This window comes from Nipponia nippon, unplaced genomic scaffold (genome assembly GCF_047370975.1).
Source record: "Nipponia nippon isolate SJK-2023a ecotype South Korea unplaced genomic scaffold, ASM4737097v1 scaffold_2, whole genome shotgun sequence".
In the NCBI taxonomy this organism is placed as follows: domain Eukaryota; kingdom Metazoa; phylum Chordata; class Aves; order Pelecaniformes; family Threskiornithidae; genus Nipponia; species Nipponia nippon.
Window position 1 is genome coordinate 117,220,665 of NW_028262336.1, and position 24,881 is coordinate 117,245,545.

At 36.4% G+C, this 24,881-nt stretch overlaps 1 protein-coding gene across 5 annotated transcripts in view; it reads right to left on the bottom strand.

Moving 5' to 3' along the window:
- The window catches only part of CNTN5 (contactin 5), a 660,854-nt gene that overhangs the window by 64,195 nt on the left and 571,778 nt on the right, over positions 1 to 24,881 (bottom strand). For all 5 annotated transcript variants that reach the window (XM_087758088.1, XM_087758089.1, XM_087758087.1 and 2 more), the window contains 2 exons: positions 7,196 to 7,323; positions 6,128 to 6,303 (listed from right to left, as the gene is read on the bottom strand). In XM_087758088.1, the coding sequence (XP_087614214.1) occupies positions 6,128 to 6,303; positions 7,196 to 7,323 (304 nt within the window). The remainder of the gene's footprint in view (positions 1 to 6,127; positions 6,304 to 7,195; positions 7,324 to 24,881) is intronic.

A 24,881-nucleotide genomic window follows, 5' to 3' on the forward strand; every position in this document is an offset into this window, starting at 1 on the left:
GAAAACTCTTCCTGGTGGCCAGTCAGAAAGAGTATTCTCCTCTTGAGGCTCTCCACAGTGCAGTATGTCGTGATGTGGAAGATGATGATGAGGATTAATTTTGCCTTTTTTTTTTCCTAGTGTTGTAACCTTTTCTTTGGGTCCTACTCAAACTTCCTATATGTCAATGTTGGTTGGAATATATTAATTAAGAGCAGTTGTTGCACAGTGATTGATTGTTAAGCTTCTGAGCATGTATGTTGTTGGACAATATTTATTAAATATTTACATGACCATTGTCTACTTCACTGCACATTGTAGTTTCATTTACAAAACAAGAGACAAAGACAGGGGGCAGGAGAGAGGGGTGAGTTTCAGGCCAGTGGGAGCTTCTTCCCATGAGACCCCATCAGAACAACATGATTGGTGTTTGCAGGTGCAAGGCCACGAGAACAAAACCAGGAGATCAGCAGTGTAAGAACTGCAAGGGAGAAATACTGCCAGGAAGGCTCTGGAAAACACTGCCACAACAGTTCAGGAGAAAGGTTACAGAGCTGCAAGTGAAAAATAGACAGCAGAGCTGCAAACAGAAGGTCTTAGTGTTAAGAAGGTTGATATTGATCAGCTGTTATAACCCAGATTAACACTGTGCCAAGCAGTTAAATGATCCATCAGCTGCAAGTAAGCAGGGGAAAGAATGGACTGTCATGAAATATCTTTTATTTACCTCAAGATTTTTCTTTTTAGAATGCTTCTTGTAAACAAGGGAAGGTACAAAATACCTTAATAGAATAACCCAGTGTAAAAATTAGCTGACTGTATTTCATGACTTTTTTAATCACAATCATTTTTTGATAGTAATTTGTACTCAGGAATGTTAAGAGACTCACATTTTCCAAAATGCTCAGTTATCTCCCTTCTCCAAAGTAAAATTAAATAGAGGAGATCATCGTATCATCTGTCAGACTTACCATCTCTCTCCCTTACTCTCTATTCATAGCCAAAGGCACAAGCACTTGAGCATACCAGTTTACGTACTTGTTTGATTCTAGGAAATGTTTGGAGTGTCCTGTTCTAATGCAGCGTGCAGGTATGTCTATAAATTCAATCAGTTCACCAGGACTGTTTATATCCTGGAAGCAACACATGGTAAAGTGCATTATTAGACCATGATCTTCATTGTGTTCAGATTTTGGTTTGTAGTTACCAGTCATAAAACGCACATTTCAAAGTTTTTTGACCAGAAATCCTTCTTCCATTTTGTACTCTCCCTAGTTTACAAGAATTTTGTGTTACCAAAAGACAAGATAAATTTTTTATTTTGAAACTGCTTCTGATCACTCAAGTATTTAACTGCTGTAGCGTGACAAATGGGCAAAGCCTGGTAATGAGCATAGGTCTGAAATATCTGGAGACTTGAGTTGACAGTAATGGCTGTGTTCAGCCTCTTCCATCAGCAGGAAAGTATTGCAACGAGCAGTGAAACAAATTGACAGCAATGAGGTTGATATAGCAGCATTACCCTGAACAGAATTTGTCTGTGGATAAAGCATGTATCTTCTACAAGACTTTTAACAACTATTGCTGTTTTCCTCAGTGTGGGGAGGAGGGAGGGTGTTAAATAAACCCCTTATTTAATTAGCCTTGTTTGGTTTTATGTCCAATAAAGAGGAAAGACATTATTATTAATAACCTGCTGTTTTAATTGATTCCATGTAGTGTAGAACTTTGTGCTGCCTATTTAGAAAATGCTTAGGAAATTTTAATCTTAACTTCTAAAATATGATTAAAGTACTATGGCAAACTAAGGAGAGTCTTGAAAATCTAAAGAAAGGTGCACAGTTATGCTCTCTCACAGGTTCTAGGTTACCAGATTGAAGTCTCCAGTGCTAGACAGTAGTTAATGTATTGTCTGGTCTGTACCTACTGGCCTTTTCTACGTGAAACTAGATTTCAATTCACTTCCATGTGAACAAATGACCACTGTAAAATATAACATGACAAGTTGTCCTTATTGCTTCCCATGGTGGCAGTTTCAGTTAAGATCAAAGACGAAGAAGATACTGAGACTAAATCACTTTCCTGAGTCTGAAAAGTACTCATGCAGGTCAAGGTGAGAGACACTAAGAGCAATGCTGCTGCTTACCAGTCTGTGGATAACCACAATAAGTCATTTTGCTTGGCTGTCATAAAAACAGTATTGGCTTTCAAACACAGAGTTGGAATGACGATAGCTGGATGAAAATTTACTCGTGAAATCAGATGTCTTTAGCCAGAAAAGGGATACCTCCAGGACAAAATTAAGGTCAGTGGAGATCTTAGAAAAGAAAATTCTGAATAGAATTTTGAACGGGACTTCTGGATTTAGCACAAAGGACAGAAAACCAAAGTTAATAAAAGCAAGCAGGTCTATATTTTTTGTGCTCAAGTGCTCATTGGTGTTGCTAGAAGGAAATCTTGGCAAGTCAGACTTCCATGCAAAATTGTTTCTATTAATTACACAGGTTACCCCTCACAGACCCTAAAATGTTATTGAGTCTTTTGGTAGACAAAGTAAGACTTTTCTAATGCCAAAAGATTCTGGGTATATGTAACCCTTTGCATTATTGTTCTGCTACCAAGTGTACTGTGGAGTTATGCATAGACAACATTTGGGATGTTTTCCTTTCCTAGAGTGCAATCTGCAGCTGTCACTCCAGTGGAGTTCTGTCTCTTTTCCTTAATATTCCCTTCATGCACAGCTTTGTTTGACTTGACATCCTTACCACACCTATCCTCTTGCCAGGCAAGTCCCTGAAGTACCTAAATTGCTATAGGTACTAAATCCTTGATAGCTCAGTAAATAACAGCAACACCACCTTCAATTTGTATAAAAATTAGTTCTCAGTATGAAAAATGATAATACTTACTTTTTTGGTACAAAAGCTACAGATATAATTTTAAAACAAGCAAAACAATATGCATTATTAAAAGAAGCTTTTCCTTTTCCTGTTAATTGTAATTGCTAGGGAGCGTGCAATTTTAGCAAGTGGAAATTTATCTACAGCCCAAATAAATGTTACTTTGGTGAGCTTTTATAACACTGCATTAAGCATCAGAATGTTCATCATACTTAACACCTGGGTCTGCCACAGTGAAAATATGAGCAATGCAACCGGTGGTGAGAGGTTGACAATGGTTTTGTTATTAACAAACCCATTCAAATAATGTTCAATTTGTCAGGCTTTCAAACAAATAAACAAAACCCAAACAAACCTGAACATTTTTTTATCTGATGAAGTACCAGTGTGTGCAGAACAAAATGAATGTATAATTCTATAACTTCATGCACACAAAGGATATTATTTTTCTTAAATGTACTGCATTAAAAAGCATTTTGTTCAGGATCAACTCATGCAATTTAAAAAATATTTCATTCAGAAATGCAAAATAAGGGATACAGATGGAATTTTATCAGATTTCAAGTTTTCTTCAAGTTCCTTTTTTCTGCATTCTTGAAGCTATGTCTTTATCATGTTGTGTATCACTCCGTTGAAACTGGATAGGTTAAGGGAGATTACATGATAGGAAAAACAGAAGAGTTTTATTTTATCTTGCTTTCCCCTAGTACCTGGTCATGGTTTAGGTGTTAATGAAGTAAAGCAATACAGTTTCATCCTTGTGATTAATTTCACATGCTTATGTTGTTAACAGACATGATAATGAGATACAATTGACAACATTCCACAAATGAGTAGTTATGGGAATTATAGAGTTTTTGTGTCAAAACACAAAAAAACTGCTATATTACCACAATTGCTACTTATGAGTTTTGCATCTCAACTGATTAATCTTCATTTTGGGACAATGCAAAAATCAAGATTTTGGTGAATGGAGATCTACGTATATTTTAACTACTACTTTCAAAAAGGGAGCAGCATGTGTCATATTATGTTTCTAGCATTTAGAAAATTGCAGTGAGGATTGCCCTAACAGGGTCATGTTTTGGTACCTCTGTTCTGAAAAGGAGTGTTTCCCCCCCCCCCCATCCTGCCTGTAATGTGTTAGTAGGTATTTTCAGCCCTCTTCCAGTTGATCCAAACCTACCCTTCTGTTCTGTCTTTAGAGTGAAAACCAGAAAAGAAATGTCTTGACATTTAAATGAGTTAGGAATGCAAGTAAATGAAGCATGGCCTGACCATCTCTTGTGTGAGCAATCCTGTAAAGGCAAATGAAGCTAGTCCAGTCTAAAAATATCAGGGTCTGAATGCTTCATTTTGGTATTTCTTTAGAGTTGCATAGTATTTCACTATTTCAACCCTGGTTTAACAGTGACAAGGTAGGATCTAATTTTGTAATATTTTGCAAAATATGCAATGCCTTCTTTTCGGCCTGATTTTATTTTCTGATCAGCTGAAGTTTGCTGTTTGTAAAGAAGTATGTTTTAGGGAAAAAAAAATGCTTGGGAGCCTCTGAAAAGAAAGATGCTGGATTTTTACTTAATAAACAACTTTTTTTTATCCACTTAGTCATTTAGTCATTGAGCCTTGACTCCATTATGAATGATTAATACTATTTTCACTTAGTAAAGTAGCAGTGACTCTTTAGCAACACAGTGAGACAGAAGTCATAGACTCATACTAAAATAGCTGGTTAAATCTACTGGGTTTTGGCAAAATTCTAGTCATGTCAGGACAACAAAAGGAATCAGTAATTTCAGTGAGTTTTGCATGAATATTTATCTGAAAATAGTCCCAGTACCAGATTCTCACTTTAAATGAGCCTTACTTCTATGAATTTGAGGGCTTTCTCTGGTAGAAATGAGATTAATGAAGAATTCTTGTTGAAAGATCTACAAAATCCTGTTTTTATAAAACAAATGACATTACATTAAATTAGCTTTACTTTGACAGAAGAAATCAATCTGGAAATTTCCTAGCCTGAGCATTTTTCCCAGTGATTAAAAATTCCCTTTAGCAATGCTGAAACTCATTGAAGGAACACATTTTAGATTTCAAATTTTTGGAAATTACTTGAAGTTAAATTGTAATCATAGGATGTTTTCTTGAATCAAAGAATGTTTTAACCTTGCAGTTAAAGAAAAAAAGAATGATAGTTTTCCTTCCTAAATATTTAGTGCTGGATTTTGAGCATTGGACTTCCTCAGATGGAGATAACTATGCTAAGAACCTCCACACTAAGGTATACCATGATAATGTTTTTCAGTTAAAAGGCTTATTAAAATAAAACCAAATTTAAAAAAAAAAACGCACCACAAAGTGAATATAGTATGACTTCTATAAAGGCAAGCAGAAGAATAAATTGATTGCAGCTGACAAGATTTTTAATGCAAAGTTAACTTCGCTACATTGTACTCAAATTAGATACATTAACTTTTAAAATTTCCTGACCTTTGTGAGCTTCATTTTTCTCTGTTAACATAGCATGGACATTTGATTTAGATTTCATTAGTGGGAAGATTGAGTTAAATGACTGTAGATTCTATTTCCAAACTTGCTCACATTAAGAGATTTCTTTCTACTAAGAAAAGTTCAAACCATTTTACATGGGACAGGTTTGAATTATTTTATCATACTGTTTGATCATATTAAATTGTTTTTGAATCAAGGGGTAATACTTGACATTAGTATGCATATTTTTTCCATACGACTCTTACTGACTTAGCAGTTGCACAGCTAGAACCTACCTCATGCAGGGGAATTGGAAAATAAAGTATACTCCTTGCTATTCAGATATTAAAACATATGCTAGGCAAGTAAAAGCATTGGGAGATGAGGGCATTCCAACAGCCATGTTATCTGTGAGAAAGACATCAATGCTTATAGCAGCATCTTTTCTATAGTAAAATCAGCAGAAGAATTTAAGGAGGATTTGATTCAAACTACTTTCTGTTCCCGTGCAAAGATCATCAGATGCCTCACTAATAATAGGATGTATAAGTTTACATTTCATATCTTCTTAATTACAACTCCTTGAAGTAATTCTAGTGACCTGCAGTTTGCACCTCCTCTAGCTAACGTTTCTTTCCAACATCAGTGAAACCACTTATCGTTCAATTTGGTCAGAATTTGGTAAATGGGAGACATATAAAAGCATGTAAATTTCTATCGGTTCACAGCATGCAAATGACAAACGCATGGTCACTTACCGCTTTGATGCTTTCAAAGTGTCCACCTTCTTTTTCAAAGTCAATTGGCTGCCCATTGAGAGTCCAATAGAAAGTGACATCTAGTGTGCTGTCATGAAGGGCTTTGCAACTGAGGACAATGCTTTCTCCAACCGTTAACTCTATCTTCTTGGGAGTCAGCTCTATTCTTGTAGGTTCTTGAAATATAGAAGGATTAGGAACATGTAGATGGAAATCTAGTTATAGTACAAGGTCAAAAGAATATGACTGAGTTCTGCTTAGTCTACTCAAAGCTTACATTTACTGTTTCTTTCAAATACATGGTGTCAAATACTGAAATATATTCATAATGCACACTAAGACCTGACAGAAGGCAGAATCCTAAACAACAATCTATAGGACTTCTGAGATGGATTAATTAATTAATTTTATTAGTCTCAGAAAAAGCTATTAATTTCTTTTTAAGGCTACAGCACCTGGAATCTTGCAATTGCATGAAAATCTCAGTTTTGTCAAAATAAAACAGCATGTTTCCAGGCATACTAAATATAGGAAGAAGCTTGAAAAATGAAGTCAAAGACTTGAACACCTAAAACCAAAAACAACACTCTTATAAGAATTCAGCTGAAAAGTGACAAAAATGTGATTTAGAAATTAATTGCAACTCAGTGATTTGATTATTATTACTGTTCTAAGGAACTACCTCTCCTTAGATTTTATATTGATATAACTATTACTTTAATCCTAAGCTTTGTTCCCATGCAGAAAGAGATAGAGGTAAGTGAATTCCCAAAGCTAGAATATGTTAAAAAGGGGATTGATTCTTTTACTTATAGTATTATTTATAATCTGAGTGATTTAATGTATATACTAATTCTTCTGACATACATCTATGATATAACAGTTGGAGTATGCAATCTGATGCAGGAATGCGATGTTTGATCAGATGGAGGTTAGCCCCCCTAGCTTGTTGGAAATGCTTTTTATTCTGCCTGTGCAATGCTGTTGTATTGTTGGCTGGGAATTCTAAGCAATAATGAAATATTAGCAAAGAGAAATCATCATTATCATCAAAGTATTTTTTCATACCTTTAACAGATACTGATGCAATGATTTCTGCAGATCCAAATACATTTACACCTTGGCATAAGTACCGTCCTTCATCAGACTTGGAGGCATTCAGGATTCGCAGGCTCCCATGTGGAAGAATAGTTATCCTGAAAAGGATAAATACATAAATATATAAATATATCTCCCATCCTAGCAGCCAAATTCCATGATGATTTCTTTTAGAGCTAATAAATAGGATTAAGGACTGCTGCCTTTGTAGCAAGGGATGATGAAGATGATAATTGAATTCTGTTCTGTTTCAAAAAGGTTGTAATAAACCCATTTTAGTCCTTCTCCTTCCTTAATTCAAAAAGTTTGGGAAATGCATCAGTGGATTAGTATCCTTTGACACTTATCAGTAGTGAGTTTTAATGAACCTTTTGTAAAAAGTAAAAAAGGTGATTCTTCTTAATTTGTCTTTAAAGTTTCACTGCTATATTATTGTCAAATCACATTTCAATATCAAGCACAGGCTATTCCATTTACAAAAAAAATGACCTTAAAATCTGAGAAGAATGGGAAGTAAAATGTAAAAGAGGACTAGAAAAAAAACAAAATTAATTGTATCTGGTCAAAACATGATATATGGTGTTACTACACAGTATAGCATAAGGACTTAAATAATCTCTGCTTTTTTGTAGCTCAGCTTTTATTGTTTTCCTCGAGTCTTGTATGATTGCAGCTCTACTACATTTCTAGGCAAGTAACCCCACTGAAGCACACTCATGAGAACCGTTCAACCATTTACATTTAGGAGTTTCAAATTTTGGCTTTGCTTACACAGTATTAATCATAAAGTCTGTGAAGCTACATAGAGGGGAAAATTAACACATTTTTTCTGTTCTAAAATGACAAAGACCCTGAATGTTAAAGCTGCAGCCCTTGAAGAGCAGTAGATAATAATTGGTTCTTTCCCGACAGAGAAGAACTACAAGCCTAAATGGAACACAGCAACTCTTACATGGCATTTAAGCCAAGCCCTGCTTGCAGATGTTGTGTATCCTTTCCCAGGTTGGCTAGTGGTTATGGCTCTCTCAAAGGACATGGGACATGTAGGTTGGAAGTCCTCCGGCAGGCACGGACACTGAAAGCAGATAATCCTCAGCAAGTGCTTTCAGATATCACATAGAAGTGGAGGAGGAGATGAAGGAGTGCTTCCTTATCCTGCATTTTGAAAGTAAGGTAAGACTTCTCTGTGTGTTAGAGAAAGAGTCTAACTAAGTAGGTGGGTGGCTCTTCCCCAGTGATGGTTAGATTTTTAGATACACCTCTCCAGAGAGGGCTTTCTGTCTGTTAATGTAGTGACTAGCACTCCTTCTGCTGGGAGTCCCCTCTTGAGGCTGTGATCAGAAATCATGGAGGGTACAATGTTGTGGTTTACGCTTGAGAAGTATTTTATCAGGAGTAAGCCGCTTTGATCATCCTGATTAACAGGTCTGGGTTGGGCTCTTCAGCAGTCAAAAAGGGGAAGGAATTCCCATGCTAGGCTGGACATGTTAAAATGCAAAGCTGAGTTACCTTTGATTTAAACTAGGAGTGATTTACCAAAAGCTTAAGATTCAATAATGTGCTCAAACTAAATCACTAATATGAGACTGCATAACTTTTTTTTTTTTTTTCCTTTTCTGGAAAAAGAATAACACCTCCTATTCTCTGACTCTGTTCATGAAAAATGGTGTTTTATTACCTGAGGTTTATAAACATTGTGGTGGAGAAAACAGAATTTCTTTCCAGTGAAAAATGTACTTCTATTCACTTCAGATGTGAAACCACTCACTGCTCTCAGAAGAGAGACAGAAGAAAATAACAGCTTCAAAAGTGAATGGGGCAGAGGAAGGAAATGTCAATTTTCAAATTCCCTAGTGCAATTTGATGAGGTATCTCCCATCTTGGTCTAAACAAATATGTATCAGTATTTGAGTCACATTATTTGTCTAAAGGTAATTTTATAGAAAACATAATTATATTAAGCAAATGCCTCTGTATCAGAGTTTTGAGGTTTTGTGGTTTTTTCCAACAAATAAGAAGTACTGAAATTTTGTTATAATATGTCACACCTTTGAAGAAACAATCTGCTTTAGGAACTGGCAGGGTTGTAATCTTCCTTCCTTTCCTCTTGGTGTAAGTTTTGTTTTCCTATCAAGATGCTCTGTGATCAATGCTCTGAGGACATCGTATCATTAGTATGACAATAGCCTTTGCAGAACAGTAATAGTGTTTATGAATATACTGTCAGCATCAGACAAATGAAAGGACACTCCTACAGTGTTTACAAATTATACACAGCTTATATGCAGCGTAAGTCCTGATATAAAACTGTTTTTCATTCTGAGCTCGGAGGAAAAGAAAGTTAGATGCATATGGAAGATTGCCTAATGAATCTTACACATATTATCAGCTACATTTCTATTTAGCTAAAAGCTCTTGCTATCCATGAGGAAAAGAGTAATCACTCAATCAAAGGAATTTCAAACACATTTGCTGGTGAATTATTTGGCTCAGAAATTAATACTTTCCTTAAAATGCCTAGCATTCATCTGTTTTCCCTTTTTTTGTATTTGGGAAAAAAAGCCAGAGGCTGGTTATGATGGAAACTGAAATGCTTTATTTATTCACATAACACTTGCTGCACACAGCAGGAACATAGGCTTCTCCTCCTTCCCTGCCAATATCTCTTAGTCACGGAGAGACCACCTGTGTAGTATGTCTACATATTTTAATAAGAAAATACCATAGCAAAAGGGTTTTTAGCTTCATAAATAAAAGGGAAGCAAAGAGAAATGAAATGGGTTTGGGATAGAGTTAAGGATAATTCAGGAAAAAAACCCTAAACTATTAATTTGTTAGAAACTGAGGGAAAGATGATGATAAATGAATGGATAGAGAAAGGAGAGATGAGAGGTCAAGGTGACAGTTTGGAGATTATCGTATTTAAGTATAAGAAAAACTCATTGCAATCACATAAAGGAGATAGATGTTGTCCATCCAAGGACTCTGAAAAAATTGGCACATGAGCTTAGTGTCTCTGTAGAAAAGAGTTTTCATCTGTCTAATAACATGGAGAAAAAGAGATGAATGTTAATGTCTTGGAGTCAATAAGCATGTTGACTTAAGGTCAACAGCAACAAAGATTGTAGCAGGAATTATTAGGAAAGAATAATCAAGATACGACAGCAAATGGACATGAGATAAAGTTCAACATGATTTAACTGAAGTACACTGAATGAGACTAAATTATTATAATATTTAATAAGAAGAAATATTTTTCTAGAGAAAATAAATGCAGATTTGGTCTTCCATGGCTTTCAAGCATGATTTTCATGCTGAAATTCACGACTGGTTAAACAGGTTTAATACAGAAATTTAAGATGGTTAAGAAACTGGCTGAATAGAAAAGGAAAAATTTTTTTTTTTAAGGAGAAATGGTTCTTTGTATCTTATTTTTCATCATGACCAGGATACAGAAAGAAGGATGCTGGAAATTTGGTGAAATAAACAGTTCATTGACACAGCAAGATCAGCATATCAAACAGGAGGGCTTTGATGACTCTGAGCACCAGACTCATAGAAAAGTGGCTCTGCACTAACAGTACCATGCAGCAAAGGCAAATGCAACCCTAGAATATATCAGATACCAACCTGCAGCTCTTTATGGAAGTATTAACATGTAAGGTGCTGAGGAAACATAATATGGCATATAGGACGGTTTGGATAATCAGTATTCAGAAAGATTAATTCTAATTGAGCCAGCACTCAGGAGAATCATCAGGATGATGAGGGAGGAAAGAAAACCTTTTGTTCTAGAGGCTGTTTGTAAAATGAAAGCTAAGGTGTCTGCATGTGAGATGAGTTTCTATTTTACACGTCAATTCATGGATCTTGTCAATAGTCAGTGGAACCTCTATAAACAGTAAAAAAGTTTAGATGTCTAATTCAAATTGTAGATATCTACACTCAGATATCTCAACCTGGAACTGAATCTCACCCTCAAATCTTGATTTAGTTCTCCACGCGTAAGTGCCTGTTATGACCTGACATCATTTGAGGGACAATATCCCAGCTACTGTTCACATCAAGAGTGTGACTTGGAAATTAATTTCCCCATTGTCCCCACTTACTGTGGCTTTGGTTTGTAAAAAGAAGCAGTCTAAGCACATGAACTTCAGCCGACACTAAACTGGGAGGGATGCTTGATGAGTGCATTGCTTTTCAGCTACAATATGTACCCAGTCTGTGGAATGGGACTAGAACTATTCCAAAGAGAAACTCAGACTTAGGCAGTGTGGACAATGTCAACTTTTTGCTGGTCCTATTGACCCATACTACCTGCTCATATAGAAATATCTGTAAGGTATCCAAGACACCTGCACAGGGCTGACAAATGTGACACAAGACCTATGAGAGGACTTAGCTGCACAGACAGAGGTTTAGAGCAGGTCTGTCTTTTTGAAGTCTAGATGTGAGCCAGGATGGCACTGTAGGACTCTTAAAGGGCAGCTGGAGTTTATGTGGGGGTAGCTGACTCAAGCCTGTAGAGTAATGTTAGAGACAGTCTAAAGAATTAAAGGATATAAAGTCTGCTAATGATGGTTGTGGTGAGCACCAAGTGTGATGCTGGTCTTTGAACTTAAACACCTGCTCTCTCAGAAACCAATTAACCACAAGCTTCACTGAATACTGTACGCCCATGAAGCCAAAAAACCCCAACAAATTAATGAAAAGAGCTAAATTGAAATTGAATGTGAATTTGGAAGTGTATCTGATATCTGTGCATATTATATTTTTCCACTACGATTTTATCTGAAATAGTGCAGCTGTTGGATGCCCAGCTTGCGATGCCAGTGGTTTTCTTGTCTAGAATATCAGCAAGTTTGGAAATACATATTAGTAGCATTTCTATAATGTCAATTTTGTTAATGACAGTATAACCCAGTAAACTAGGTTGAGAATTGTTACAAAAGCATAGAAGCATGAATGAGAGTGTAAATTTTCTTCTTTAAGGTTTCAGAATTGGACTTAGATTGACATTGGAAGGCTACAAAATACTCAGTAATTAAAGTATTCAGACAATATTTCCAAGTGATTATTTTCACTGTAAAAACATTTGCAATCTAGTCAAAAGTATTGTTCAGCAGTAACACTTAAGATTGGAAATATTCTTATTACATTTGTTTAAACAAAAATGCATTAGCTCACACAGATCGGTCATTTCATCAATTTTGTTCTTTTACCAATAAAGTATGTACCAGAGAGAGCAAGATCCCTGATAAAGAATGTGCTGTTTTATCTGGCAGGATGAAAATTCATACTGTTTGCATGTGGGATGTTGATGTGAAGAGAAAGGTGTTCTCTGAGATCAGGTGTCTGCTGGGAAGCTGATGGATGGAAATTAGGCTCATAGGAAATGCTGGATCTTTGCTTATAGATGGTGTTTGGAAGTCCTTTATTTGTCAGTTAGAAGTGTCTTCTCTTAATCAGTGTTGACTGACAGAGAGGTAGGGAAAACTGCTGATGGAGATGAACAGGGTGGAAGGTTCCCAAAAATGTGAATGACAAAATTCAGGTTCCTTTAGGCTTCATGTGATTTAGAGAAGAGGACTGAGTAGAATATGATATTTGAGTTGCTCATATGGGGAGTCTAGCAGGATTTCAAAGACATATCCTTTATTTTACAGTATTTTGATTCAAAAGTAGCAAGCTTTTTCCTTCCTGCTGTTTTACACACAGAAAACTTGTGAGAGTGACCATAATCTTTGGCCTTACTTTGAGGGGAAGGATAAAGAAGTAGGAAATACAGTCATCATTGTTTTGGTATAAAAAAGGATCTATTCTGCCTGCCATATTGTTGTGATTATTTTCCCTTTGCTTAATTCTTAAGGATAAATGAAATTTATTAGTAATCCTGATACTTTTACTGCTCCACTGTCTTACAGACAAAATATTAATTCCTTAAGATCTGGTGCTACCCAACATGGAAGTTCTCAGATATTATTTAAAGCCAGTAGAGGACATACAGGTTTAGATGGTGGAAATTCTCAGCTCTCTTTATCTCCAGGGAAGGTTTTACCTTGACCCACCAGGGCCAGGATGTGCATTTGTTCTTCCTATCACATGTAAAATCAGTGAGCAGAGACTGCCATCAAGATTAAGATAATGAGAAGGGGAAACTAATTTTCATTCTGTTGCATCATTCCCACAAACAGATGTCTCGATGCTGTGGCTAGAAATTGTTTAAAAATTCTGCAATGGACCCTGGAGTCTGGATGCTGAAGGAGCTGAGCAGTTGAGGCAGCAAAAGTTACAATTGCTACACAGCCTTCAGGATTTTACTAAGGACTTGTAGCAGAGACAATAACACAGTGTCTGGATCATAATAGAAATGAATGCCAGACAGCTTCCACTTGGAGCTTTATATTCTTTATATAACAATTACTGAGTAAGAAAAAATAGAAGTCAATTGTGTGGCCATTTTTGGCAGGGAGGAAGAATTAGCAGTGAGTAGTTTCATTAAGCTATACACACTTTTACCTTTCTCTGTTTTCAGTTAATTTTTTTGTACTGTATTTTGACTTTATCTTCCATACTAAAGTCAATTTTTATTGGACTTCAGAAAAGTAATCACGGCAATCAGGGAAGCATTACAGTTAGTTAAAAGCTTTGTAAACTTTAACACTTAGTAACTGGGTAAAGGAAAAGTGTAAGTTATTGCAGTGGTTAGAAATTTTCCCCCTGCATTTCTCATTGGGGTCTAAAACCAGGAGTATGAAATTGGTTTGTGTACATGTTGGAAATAAGAACTTTAAAGATGCAAATAGAGAGACGCTGCATTGACTCATTTAGCCTGTGGCCCCTCACAGTGTTCTGATCTGAGCAATCTGTCATTTCATATTAGCTTGGGTATGGGACCTGTCAGTATCCTTTAATGTAAATTCCAGGGAACCGGGACACGTATTTGTAAATAGTTGAAACCTTTATTTCTCCTTGAATGGTTGTGGGCTCTCTCATTTCCCCTTGCTTTCTCTTGCTCCTTCATAATAGATGTACAGGCCTCTAACTCTCACAGAAGAAGGATAAGAGTTATTGCTATAGTAAAAGCACTTGTGTAAGCAGAATGCCATCTACTTTATATACATTTTTTATATTATCACCCTAGATAGAGTCTTTTTATTTAAGTATTGTTGACCTAATTAGAAACAAGACTATGTTTGGCCCAGTCCCTTGGTAAAACACAAAATTATTTGAATTTTCTTCACTTTGGATTTTCAAACATTTATAATGGTGCAATTCCTGTGTGTGATATCTTAGGTCATTGGAATATGCTAAGACTTATCATTAATGTATTGCAAACTACTTCCAGTGCTATTTAAGCTAATCTATGCAAACTGTCTTAGGGCAATTTTTTTCAAAGGAGCCACAACCGGGCCTCTCATTTTGTCCTTGCTGTTTGCTGCACAGTAACATTTGTGCATGAAAATACATAGCTCTCGCCAATGCAAATAGTGTCCACATATGTATATATAATTTCAAGTGGCTTACACTAAAAGTCAGATTTTGCTAACAAATGTAGCTTCTGTTCTAAGCACAGGGAACAAGTATCATTTCTGCTGTGTTGCTGTGCAGCAAAGGCTGGGAACTACTGGTAGGTCAGAATTAACATGGTTTCTTGGAGTGCTTTTTTCTTTGTATGAGTAGGTTGTCATTATTGGTTTTAATGGTGCTTTGTATTAATGACTTTATTCAGACCAGTACTTTAAGCACATAGTTTGCTTTAAAGACTTAATAACGTTAATGTCAATGATGATACAAAGGTCCTAAAATTTAAATATCTGCTAAGGTATTAAACTGAATCAGAGCCTAACTGTAAATGGAACAGAGGTTCAAATCAGTAATCTGTTACCTACAGAAATTAAACAAACAAGAAGACTTTTAAGTTATTCTATATTTCCACTGGTATACTCCAGTAAGAGAGATCAGTTGGTACATTTTGAAAATTTAGCATCACTTTGCTAATTGGTACCTTGTCATTCTGCTCAAATATTTTGCCCCAAAATGTGTTTGGTCCTGTGTAAAAAATTAAAACTGGAAGACTTCCTCAGAAGATATCTCAAGGTAAGTGTCCCAGAGGGTAGGAAAGACCATTTAAAGTCTTTTTTGCTTTGCATTGTAGTCCAAAAGTTTCTTTAAAAGCTTTTATAAAATATGTTGGGTTTAGGACACTATATCTCTAAACATGGTGAAATTACTCTAAAATGATGAAAATATTATTTTACATGTTTTACAATCCATATTGTACTCTTGATCAGTTTAAAATTAAAATCTATTTTAATATTTTAATATTTTAATATTTTAAATAATTAAATTTATTTCCTCTTTTTTATACACTATTTCAATGTCAGAAATATGCTGCTACTTATAAAAGGTTCTTGCTTTTCAAGGAAAAGACTTTTATCACAATAATTTTTTCCATGTTCCTAAGTGACAGCAATGAATTATTAACTTATTCTATTTTCCTCAGAAGCTTTAGAAATAATAAAGTGCTTGTAGGACTTCATAATTCCCCCAGGAAAAGAAAAAACATGGGAAAACTTTAGTTACTTTAAGATATTTCCATGTTTCACTTGTTAGCTAGAAAAGCAACATTAGTACTTGAAGGCAGACTTGGTATGCAAGAGGTAAAATTCAAACAGACCAGGTGCTCAAGGGGGCAGATCTTTGGCTAGCGTAAAATTACATAAATTCATTCAACTACATGGATCTATTTTGATTTATACTAGATGAAGACACAGCTCAAAACAGCCAAACTCTGCTATGCTTGAAGTGTTAACATTAACTTCAGCGATATAATATGAACAGCGGAAACTCTAATTTCATTGAAATGAGATTCTTGTAAATTTAAGACTGTTAATTAGATGTTTACATGGGAAGTTTTCATATGCTCAGGGCAGCAGTCATCTAGCTAAAGCATTATTATTGTAAGCTCTGTAATAACGTCCAGTCAGATGGAACCTGCTTTCCAACATTGATTCATGTTCTATAGCAACACTACTAGAATATTAACTGCAAGTGGCATTTCCATGTAATGCAGCAATGAAATTTAATCTTTCCCACCTCCCTGAAGAATTATTTTGTTAGAGATACTGTTACTGCTTTCATGAGAACAGAAGAGTTGGGTAGATGAGAACAAATGACTACTTTTGCATTAGACCCCTGCTCTCAGGAAAAACAAACAAACAAAAAAGATAAGAAAACAATGTAGTTTGTAATAAATTAATATACATCGTTTAAGACCACCCTGATGGAGCTGTGCTCTACTTTTTAGTGCTCTCTCCCTTGCATACATAGACAATCAGTTAATTAAGCATCACTGGGAGCTGAATGCCATAATCCCAAGCAAGATGGCAAGGTACCAGCAGCCAAAGTGGCTGCTGACTGCTTGCAAGGGAGGCTGACAGTTGAGAATCAAATCAGCAAGAGGGCTGTGAATCCATCCAAATCAGCCAGCATGGAGGTCTGAAAAGGATTAGAGCTTAAATACATGCTTTCTATGTCCCATTGATATAGTGCATCAAAAAAACCCCAAAATATGCATCTTCTTGTCTGTCATTTCTAGAAATAGACACTAGAATAAGATGAATCTGCTCACAGTACATGAGGGCTGAGATCAGTTTAATGATCTACTGATAGATGCTGTTAATGTGTCATTCTGTTAATTTCTTACTTAATGCCTTTGAATTTGAGTGTGTCTTGCAAAATCGTGGTTTTAACCATGTCTTGTGTGTAATCTCAGTGTAGTTCAGATGGGACAGATGAAGATGGTAATGGCTGCCACATCCTCAGATCAAAATGACTCTTGTCATCTCAAGAAGCTCTAATTATATTTCTATCATACGGTAGGTACTAGTAGATCCTGAAAGAATGAAGATCGATTGCTTTCATCAGTCCCCTGCCTCTGGAATAGTGTGAAAATCCTGCACTTACTGCATGTTTGCCCAGGTAGAAACTCTTTGGAGGGAGACTCCATTAACATGATGAACATTTTGCTTGGAGCAATAGCTACAAGTTCTTCACCAGTTGATAAGAAATTTTATCATGAGATGCAATGCTCCACAGAACTGCTGGCCTTCTAATCATTTCAGTTGTGAAATGGCCACTGTTTTCTCCCCTTCTAATAACTATAAGGTCTCAGTTGGAGTACAGCCTAATTTGACACACTGTTTTCATGAAAGATACAGATCTAGAGTGGATAGAGTAAGGAGATAGAGTAAAAGGTTTTTAGTACAAAAATGACTTCTGAAAATGGGAAAGGAATAATTTGATCATGTTAAGTTTAGATTATTTTAGCTCTAGAAATAAATTTCCTGTCAACATTGAGAAGCTTGGTAGACTATATGTCATAGATTAGTATAGTGAGAGAAATGATAGAATAGTATAATTTGGTCCTGCTTTGTCGTAAGAGATCCCTGCCAGCTCTCTGGTTATTCAAATCAGAGATCACTATGCTGTGAGAAATAAGGGGCAGTCCTTACTTGTTTGCTCAGTTCTGCAGTAATTCTGAGTTTACCCTTGGAAATTCCAGCACTTCTTTCTTCTGTCATCTTAATTGACAGTTAGATCTAGCAGGAAAGATCTAAATAATCTGTCAATACATCCAGAAAGAGAGCAAAGGATAGAGGCAAAAAGCTGTCTCATGGCTCCATTTTCACTCCAGACTACTTCATACCTTGAGACAGGAGCTTTTAAGTGGAGAAATCTGCGTGATAGAACAGACCTCACAAAAAATGTGAGAAGCGAAAGTGCACACCTGACAAGCAACCTTCCCTCTCTGTTCCCATGATGCTGCCCTAATCTAGCTCTGTGATATAGTGCCACTAGCTATAGATTTCTACACCGTTTGCATCCAACATGCTTCCTGACCACATCCTTAACAAGTGGGGTGCTTAAAAGTCAGTATCTCTTGGGAATACATGGTGGTTTATTAAGATACTGGTGCAAGATGAGGATTCAGAAACCTCCATTATGAACAGCAGTGCAAACTAAAGGCTGTACTGTTTTGGAAACACATACAATATTATCACAGGAACATTTGATCTGGAAGTCAGCTTTTCTAGAATACTACTTTGTTTCTTATCATTCACAGTTCTCTCTAATTATGTTTCTCTTTTGATAGTAAACCCATGGGTTAATGATCATACTGACAGGGTCTTGCAATGTTTAAACTTCATGAGGGGTTATAAAAGTATATCTAACTAAACTGTAAAGCTGATTGAGCTACATTAGCTTTCTTACATTTTGTGAAAGAACCAGTCTGACCTGTGGATGAAGAGATCTTGCAGGAAGGAGAGACAATAATTTCAGTGGAGATGCAGTTTAAAAGCATTGGCTCAGCACAAAAGTACTTCTAGACTGTAGGAATTGTAAATGGGATTTTGACCATAATGGACTAGGATCTTACAGACACCAGTTTTCAGGTCAGTTGAGTTCATTTTGCATTCTGGAAAAGAATCTGGTACTATGGCTGAAAAAACAGGTAAAACAAGATCTATTTTCTTCTAGTGTCACAAGGTGAAATACAGTCTTTTAATTGGGAAAAGGCAGTTTAAAAGACATGTGTTCCCTCCAGAGAACTGTATTGCCACTAATACTAAGGGTGAAAAGGGTACAAAGCTCTTATTGACAATCTATTGATTAGGCTTGTTTCAACCTTAAAAGCTTTAGTTTACTTTGGAATACCTTGCACTTTAGCCATGACTCAAAAGATTTTGATTACAAGTTGTAATAACAGTTCAGTAGGAAGTGCTTCTCTTTAAAACTGACATATCTATCTACAGCTGTATCACTATGCATGAAAGAGAACAGATGGAATTACCCTGGTGACATAAGTTATGTGCAATAGAGCATAAGAGACAATAATAATGATACAAGGAAAAAAAATCAGTGACTGTATCTGTGCTACTCTGCCAGGCTGCTCCCAAAGATGGTTCTTGTTTTAGACTGGGGTGCCCCATCATGCACAATGAGATGGTTATAGACCTCTTTGGGAGAAACGCTCTATGTGAAAAATAGGGTGCCCTCAGGCTCAGCCCATTTTGCTTTATTCAAAAATCATCCATGCACAGCCTCTACCTCTTGTCTGTATTGCTTTTGCAATGATGGCAAGTTCTGATAGTCACACACTCTGGAAAGGACCAGGGAGCCAGCAAGAACCAGTGAGAAGCACTTGGGGAGAAGATGCAATTGCTAATGTCATGATGCTGGATGCCCACATCATTTCAAGGATTTGTATTATTCTTGCACTGCTTTTGCTGCTGCCAGGCACAAGCTCTCTGATGGATGGGATGTAGTGCCCCTGAGCTCATATTTATTTATCATGGTAAGTCTGGGTACACATCATTATATCCCACTGGTGAAACCACATACTCCCAGATGATACAGATGATCAGTTGTGGATTGCTAATTTCAAGATATAAACTGTCATGGTTGCAGTGCCATACCACCAGTTGACAGTGGGCATTGAAGAAGATTCCATATTAGTCTAGAGGCAGCAGTGAATTGTCGTGTGGCACCAGCTGTGTCACATCTACAGACTGGTGGCACAGCAGCTAAGGTGTCTGCTGCTGTACTTCTAATGGAAAAATCTCATGCCAAAAACTGGCTCTTGTTTGCTATTTGAGAGAGTCAAATCACCATTGGGGCATTCATGTGGCACACAACTCAAAGACTTCCTGGCTCTCTTCATACCAACAGCCTCAATAAATATGCATCTTCTCTCACCAGCACTGAAACAGGAACATGATACTTCTTCAGTGACATAATATTCCCTGTTTTCCTAAATTCTGTTTGCTTTCTTCAACCTTTTTTTCTCCTCAATCCTTCTTTCCTAAATCTCTTTTCCTGCACAAAACAGCATGCTATGGCCTTCTTGACTGTTGCCCCACCTCTCTTCTTCCCTAACCTTACCTACAACGCGTATTATCAATGACATTGGCATGGAGCTAGGAACATAGAATATCGAAAATAGGATGAAAAAGTTACTGTGTCACAGGGGATAACCCACTGCCAGACATGCAGTTGTGTCATATACAGGCAGACTAATCAGAAAAACCCATTTTGTAAGCTTGTATATCTGTAGCAAGCTCTCTTTTCAGGGTGGCAGAGAGGAGTACTGAATCAACAGAGACCTCTCAGCTCACTGTATCACTACATCTCACTTTTGCACACAGAATTATTTCCATAGACTTTCAAAAGTACTTTGATCTCTTTTTAATGCCTTTACTTGTATACTCTGAATCTATTAGACCAGTTGACTGCTTCCCAGGGACCTGGCAAGGCTAAGCTAAGTATTTAAAACCAGTAGTGTGAATGTGTCCTTAAAGCAGATAGTGACAGATGGCATCAGTTTTGCCTGTCATTTTGTAGTTCACTATGTCGGTATGTCTCTTTCCGTCTCTGCTGAAGTCTGGGAGCAGACACAGTCAGGGATCAGAGGCAATGAAAAGAATGATATTTTTCCTAGGGATACAGAGAGGACTACATACAGAGTTTCTTGAAACTTGATGAAAGATTGCTGAACTAAGAGCAAACCTGAAAGGAAGGATGAGCCTTCCAAGGACACGGTGGATGGGGATAATCTGTTTATAGCTTCACTTTTCTGTTGCCAAGTTTACTTAATTTTAAAAATGTTCCTTCATTTTATTTCACTTCTAAGAAAACATAGCTCCTGTGGTTCAAAGATTTTTGGTGCTTTAGGGGTGCTCACTTTGATGAAAATTTGCAGACAAATCCTCAAAACTGGGGTTGAATCATGCTCCGGTCACACACTGCTGAACTGAGATTACACTTGTAACCTCATCCATCACTTTTTCACTGATTTTTGGGTGTTTGAACTTGGAACCTTTGCAGTGCTCTTCATATAGTTGCGTGGATATGATTATAGCGTTATTTATGAACTGCACAAAAGTAGAATAATGTAAAGAGCAAGTGACCTCTCTTTTAATTCAAGATTCCATAGCTTCTTCCAGAGACAATTAGCAAAAACAAAGACCTTTTTTATAAGCTTATTTTATTTACTGATTTTATTGAAAGTGGAGACCTAAGGTGCCATTTAGCATCAGGGCTGTGGAAGGGAAAACAGTAAGATGGAGTCTTTGCTAGAAGGATCAGGTAAAAACATCCCTTGAGAGTGGGGTGTAGTTTAGAATCTCAAAAAAAAAGAGGGAATTGACCTTGATAAGGCTTAACATGCGATACCCAGAAATATCTGTATAGTCAAGGTGCTGCTTGACAGGTTCCAAGCTCACATACGGACTTTTATTTATGGACATTTATAAAGCACTCCAGCTGCTGGGCTTATCTTTATTGTGGAGTTATTTTGATTTATAATGTCAAATACTGAATCTAATGAGATTCCTACTCAAATAGAAACTGTTAGTATGAATTGGGAGATATTAGAGCTAAAGCAAATTAGCTCAATTCAGTATCTTTTTATAACTCAGTAACATTACCTTTTTGAGTCCTCTGCCACTAATCTTCCACAGCTATCCCTCACACTAGGAAAAATGGCCTTTCAATTCTTAAAGGAGACTTATAAGAAAGATGGGGAAAGACTTTTTAATAGGGCCTGTAGTGATAGGACAAGGGTTAATGGTTTTAAACTAAAAGAGGGTAGATTCAGACTAGATATAAGGAACACATTTTTTATGATGAGGGTGGTGAAACGCTGGAACAGGTTGCCCAGAGAGGTGGTAGATGCCCCATCCTTGGAAACATTCAAGGCCAGCCTGGATGGGGCTCTGAGCAACCTGATCTAGTTGAAGATAGAATCACAGAATTATTTAGGTTGGAAAAGACCTTTAAGATCATCGAGTCCAACTGCAAACAACCGTTGGATGATGTCCCTGATCATTGCAGGAGGATTGGACTAGATGACCTTTAAAGGTCCCTTGCAACCCAAGCCATTCTCTGATTCTATGAAAATAGGAACAGCTAGTGGAAAAGAAGAAAACAGACTTAATTTAATGACAATGTAAAGGGCCATGGGTTTTTTAGCACACAAAAGGAGATGCAATGAATGCAGAATCTATGCTCAGCAATTTGAGTGTAGCTACTTTTGTAATCCAAGCAGGCAAGACACGTTCTATGCCTGTGGTCTGTAGCAGAACAAATGGACAGTCTGCCTCTTCAGTTGTTCAGCAGTGATACAAGCAGTAGATAAATCAGTTTGTTAATCAGTTGGTCCTTCTGCCAAACATGAAATAAGTATGGATTTGCAGTAATTATCCTTGCAAAGGGGACGTTAGTGATCACTATACCTGTGTGAAGAGTTTGGGACCTCTGAGTCATTTATGAACTGTGGTCCATTGACTGCTCTTTCACAGACTACTGTTTCTACCTAATTGGGATTTGCATCTAAAAGCTTTTCTTGGTCAGGCTGGAATTAGTTGTATTTACAATTTGTCTCTCCACATTTAGTATTTACTTAATCAACAAAGAAATGATTGTCTAAATTACTAAGCATGTCTTACCTCAAGGCTTGATGACTATTAAACAAAGGAATTCATTAAGAGGGAGATTATTGCCATCCTTGCAAAGATATGCAAATAACAGTGAAGGTACAAGAAAACTTTCTTATTACTTCCTAAGCAGTTTCTTGCAAGGACGAGGCACTTTAATGAGTTTTGCATAGGGAGGACAGCAGATATTAGAAAAGAGTGGGGAAGGACAATTTGCAATGGAGAAGGTGACAGAAGTTCTTTTGCAGCCTGTGCTTCCTCAGGAGGAATTCCACCTCCTTTCTGAACTACTCTAAAATTTGGGCATTCTGATTCAAAAGTCACAATCAGGTTGTAAGAAGAGTATCAATGGGTAAGTAGTGTTGAAATTATCAAAGAATAAAGTACTACACATTGGAGCCCTTAGGCAATGCTATCATAAAAAAAATAAAAACCAAAGGATGAGATGAAAGATTCGTGTTCACTTTGACTGTAAAGGAACCTTATAGCTGCAAGCTAATATAATTTCTTCTACAACTATTTTCATCTCAAAATGAGAATGTTTATGTTGTTGATATTATATGTCATTATAAACTTAAAGCCCAAAGTTTACCAGAAAGCAAGGGTTTTTTAATCAAGATATAGGCTTAATCCCATTAGACATTTTTCTGATCTGGTTTCACATCTGGCAGTTTGAAGATACAGTGTTTGAGGTCTTGGTCCAGCTCAGCTATGTTTTAATTTGTGCAATTGTGTGATCACTCAAGTTTTTTATTTTCTGATCTTTTTTAGGTTGGCTTTAATCCAATTCCATTTTTTCCTTTTAAAGATGAAATCATCTAACTCTAAGAATATTTACAGAAGGTTAGTTTTTCCTGGAACACACATTAATGACAAAACCTTTGCTTCTGCTTTGCTTCTGCTTTGACTATAGAAATCTAACCAGGCTGTAGGCAGCACAGAAGCCTAACAGACCACTGGACACATTCATTTTCATGTTCACCTTTTGGGGTAGGTACAATAAGAAGGAAATTTTTGGCTGATGCTCTGCCTGAATTTCAAACTCAATCAGAATTCAGTAGTCTGCTACTTGCTTGTTCATTATCATGAGAAAAACGTAGACCAACAAGAAATTCTTGGATGCAACACTGGCCTTGCACCATATTCTTAGCTGAGATGGTACAAATGTGTGTTTAAAATGTAAATTATATTGGTTTCCTTTCCATGTGTGTGACAATTTGCATGACAGAAAAAGAGACAATATTCTAGGATAATATTCTAGTACTAGACAATTAAGGTTTAAATGATATTCAAGTATTCTAGAGAGAAGATTCTAGTAGCTACCTCCATTGAATTAGCCACAGCTGTGGCAGGTTCAAATTTGCTACAGGATGTTATTTTTTTTTCTCCAGATTTCCAGAATTCCATGGTTTTTGAAAAAATTTTGAGCATATTTGGAACTGAATATGTCAAAAAGTGGTTTTAATATTCAACTTTCTACATCACTAGACAGATAAGAAATGTAAAATATCTATGTTCTGGTACACTCCAAGACCTAAAGTACAGTTTGGGCATTCAGTCAAAGTACTCACTATGAGAATGGCATGAATGGAAAAGAATAAAGATTGTGATCAAGGATAGGGACTTTAAAAATTAATTTGATAGGTTTTATCTGACCAAGATTTGTAGCAAGTCACAAAATCAACTTCCAAATAAATAATGCTGAGCCTTACCTCCTCCCCTTTATAACTTATTTCACACATCAATATTCCTATGTATGGAAATTTGTTTAAATAATTCATAATAACTGCTTGAACAGATATGCTGAAATGCTATTGGAGTATTATTTTCATATGCAAAAGGTCACCTGTTGGGCAAAAATCACCATCTTAATCAGAAAATATCAAATATTAGAAATTTCAAACGATTCCATTTAAATTAAGCCTGTGTTCATCAAGATTTACAGATTGAGTCTTGTTTCATTCAAGGCAATATGCCTCTTTAATTACTTTATTACAGAATTACCATTTTCATCTTTGTAAATGCCAAATGAATTAATCACCATGTATAAACAATGAATATCTTGGCAATTAAATAATGACTTGCATTTCACTGTATGTTGTTACACTAGTTCTTGTTCTTCATGTTGGGACACTAGCCATAAGATTTCATTTCAT